General features: G+C 65.9%; 1 protein-coding gene across 1 annotated transcript in view; it reads right to left on the bottom strand.

Moving 5' to 3' along the window:
• Positions 1–792: 792 nt before the first annotated feature.
• The window catches only part of LOC104127959 (phospholipid transfer protein), a 10,095-nt gene continuing 9,463 nt past the window's right edge, over positions 793–1,424 (bottom strand). The window contains 3 exon segments of the mRNA XM_009640673.2: positions 793–1,054; positions 1,057–1,138; positions 1,253–1,327. Coding sequence (XP_009638968.2) covers positions 999–1,054; positions 1,057–1,138; positions 1,253–1,327 — 213 coding nt within the window. The 3' untranslated portion in view covers positions 793–998.

The raw sequence follows: 1,424 nt of genomic DNA, 5'->3' as shown, positions 1-1,424 counted from the left end.
CGGGTGGAGAGGGCGGAGGATGGGGCTGCCGGCGGTGCGTGGGGGGCGAGGAGTCCCAGGGGCTCTGTCCTTGCTGGGTGAGGGTGCCCCTGCTGCAGCCGCCTCCTCGCTTGTGGCTTCCTGTCTCCCCTCCTCCCTGGCTGGGGAGGCAGCTGCTTCCCCCTGGGAAGGGAGCAGTCCCCACCACTTCCCCTCTGCCCCGTGGCCCCTGCACGCACGCAGCCCTGGGCGGGCTCCAAGGCAGCTGCCCCCTGCTAGGAAAGCACAGTTCACGTGGCAGCTGCGGGCAGCCGGGCGCTGCTCCCGCAGGACTTTCTGCTCCTCTCTGAACTCATCCGATCCCGGTGAAGGAAGCTGACCGTGACGACAATCCCACCACCCACTCACTGCCTGGGAACTCGCAATAAACTCTCTGAACAAGGTGGTTCTGCTCCTCATTGCCCAGCTCCTCGCCCCGCTCTGCTATTCCCTGCTTTGCTTTCCTTTGCTCCCTGAGGAGCACCACTGCGCATGAAGGATCCAGCGAGGTGAGTGCCAACGCGCTGTGCCGGGGAGCCAGGGCCTGTGCTCTGTGCCCCACGCCCTGCAGGGGGTCCCCGAGGCCTGGAAGCAAGCCCCCCACAAGAGCACGAGAGGTGCAGTTGCTCTGTGCCCCTCGGCCGCTGTTCTGAGCTGTGTCCACCTCCCAAGTACCGGAGCCGGGGGACCAGCGCTGTCTGCCTCCTTCCCCATCCCTCCCCACCTGCAGTCCGGTGCGGGCGCATCCTCCAAGCAACGAGGCCACGTGGGTTGGAGTCGCGTGGTTTATTAGTGTAATGAGAAAGGGTGCAGCAGGGGTTCCCAGAGCAGCCGTCTCCACCTTGCTGCGACCCACCAGGGCATGGGCGCCCTGCAGGACGTGCCAGCGGGAGCGGGGAAGCTGCTTCCTACCTATGCTCTACGGGTCCAGCCCAGGATCTGCCCACAGTTCGGGGTGAAGGAGCGAGTGAGGAGAAGAGCTAGAGCTGGCGGGGGTCCGCGCTGGGCTCTGCAGGCCTTGAGTTGGGGTAGGGGGGGCAGTAGGGGCCAGGCGGTATTTCTCAATCACCTCCCGCAGCCCCTTGGAGAAGTGGAGATCAGCTCCCACCGTGAGGAATCCCTGCAAAAGGGAAGAGGGTTAGCGCAAGGCTGGGTGAGACTGCACCCTGCCCCAGCAGGACACTGTCCCTGTGCCCGCTGGTGGGGCCTGGGCCGTCCCCACCCTGCTGCATACCGCATGGTTGGTGACCACCTCCTTGGTGAAGTCCATGCCTTCGGGCAGTGGGATCTGCACCCCCTTTTTAGTCCTCTCTGCAGGGAGGGAGAGGTGCAGTGAAGCCAAATCCCGCCGCGCCCCTGCTCCAGGCCCGGCGTGCGCGGGCAGCGGCGGTGCCCACCGGTCATTA

Source organism: Egretta garzetta, unplaced genomic scaffold, assembly GCF_000687185.1.
Source record: "Egretta garzetta isolate BGI_Z169 unplaced genomic scaffold, ASM68718v1 scaffold356, whole genome shotgun sequence".
Lineage (NCBI taxonomy): Eukaryota > Metazoa > Chordata > Aves > Pelecaniformes > Ardeidae > Egretta > Egretta garzetta.
The sequence above is the reverse complement of the archived record's forward strand: the minus strand, read 5'-3'. Positions and strand labels throughout refer to the sequence as shown.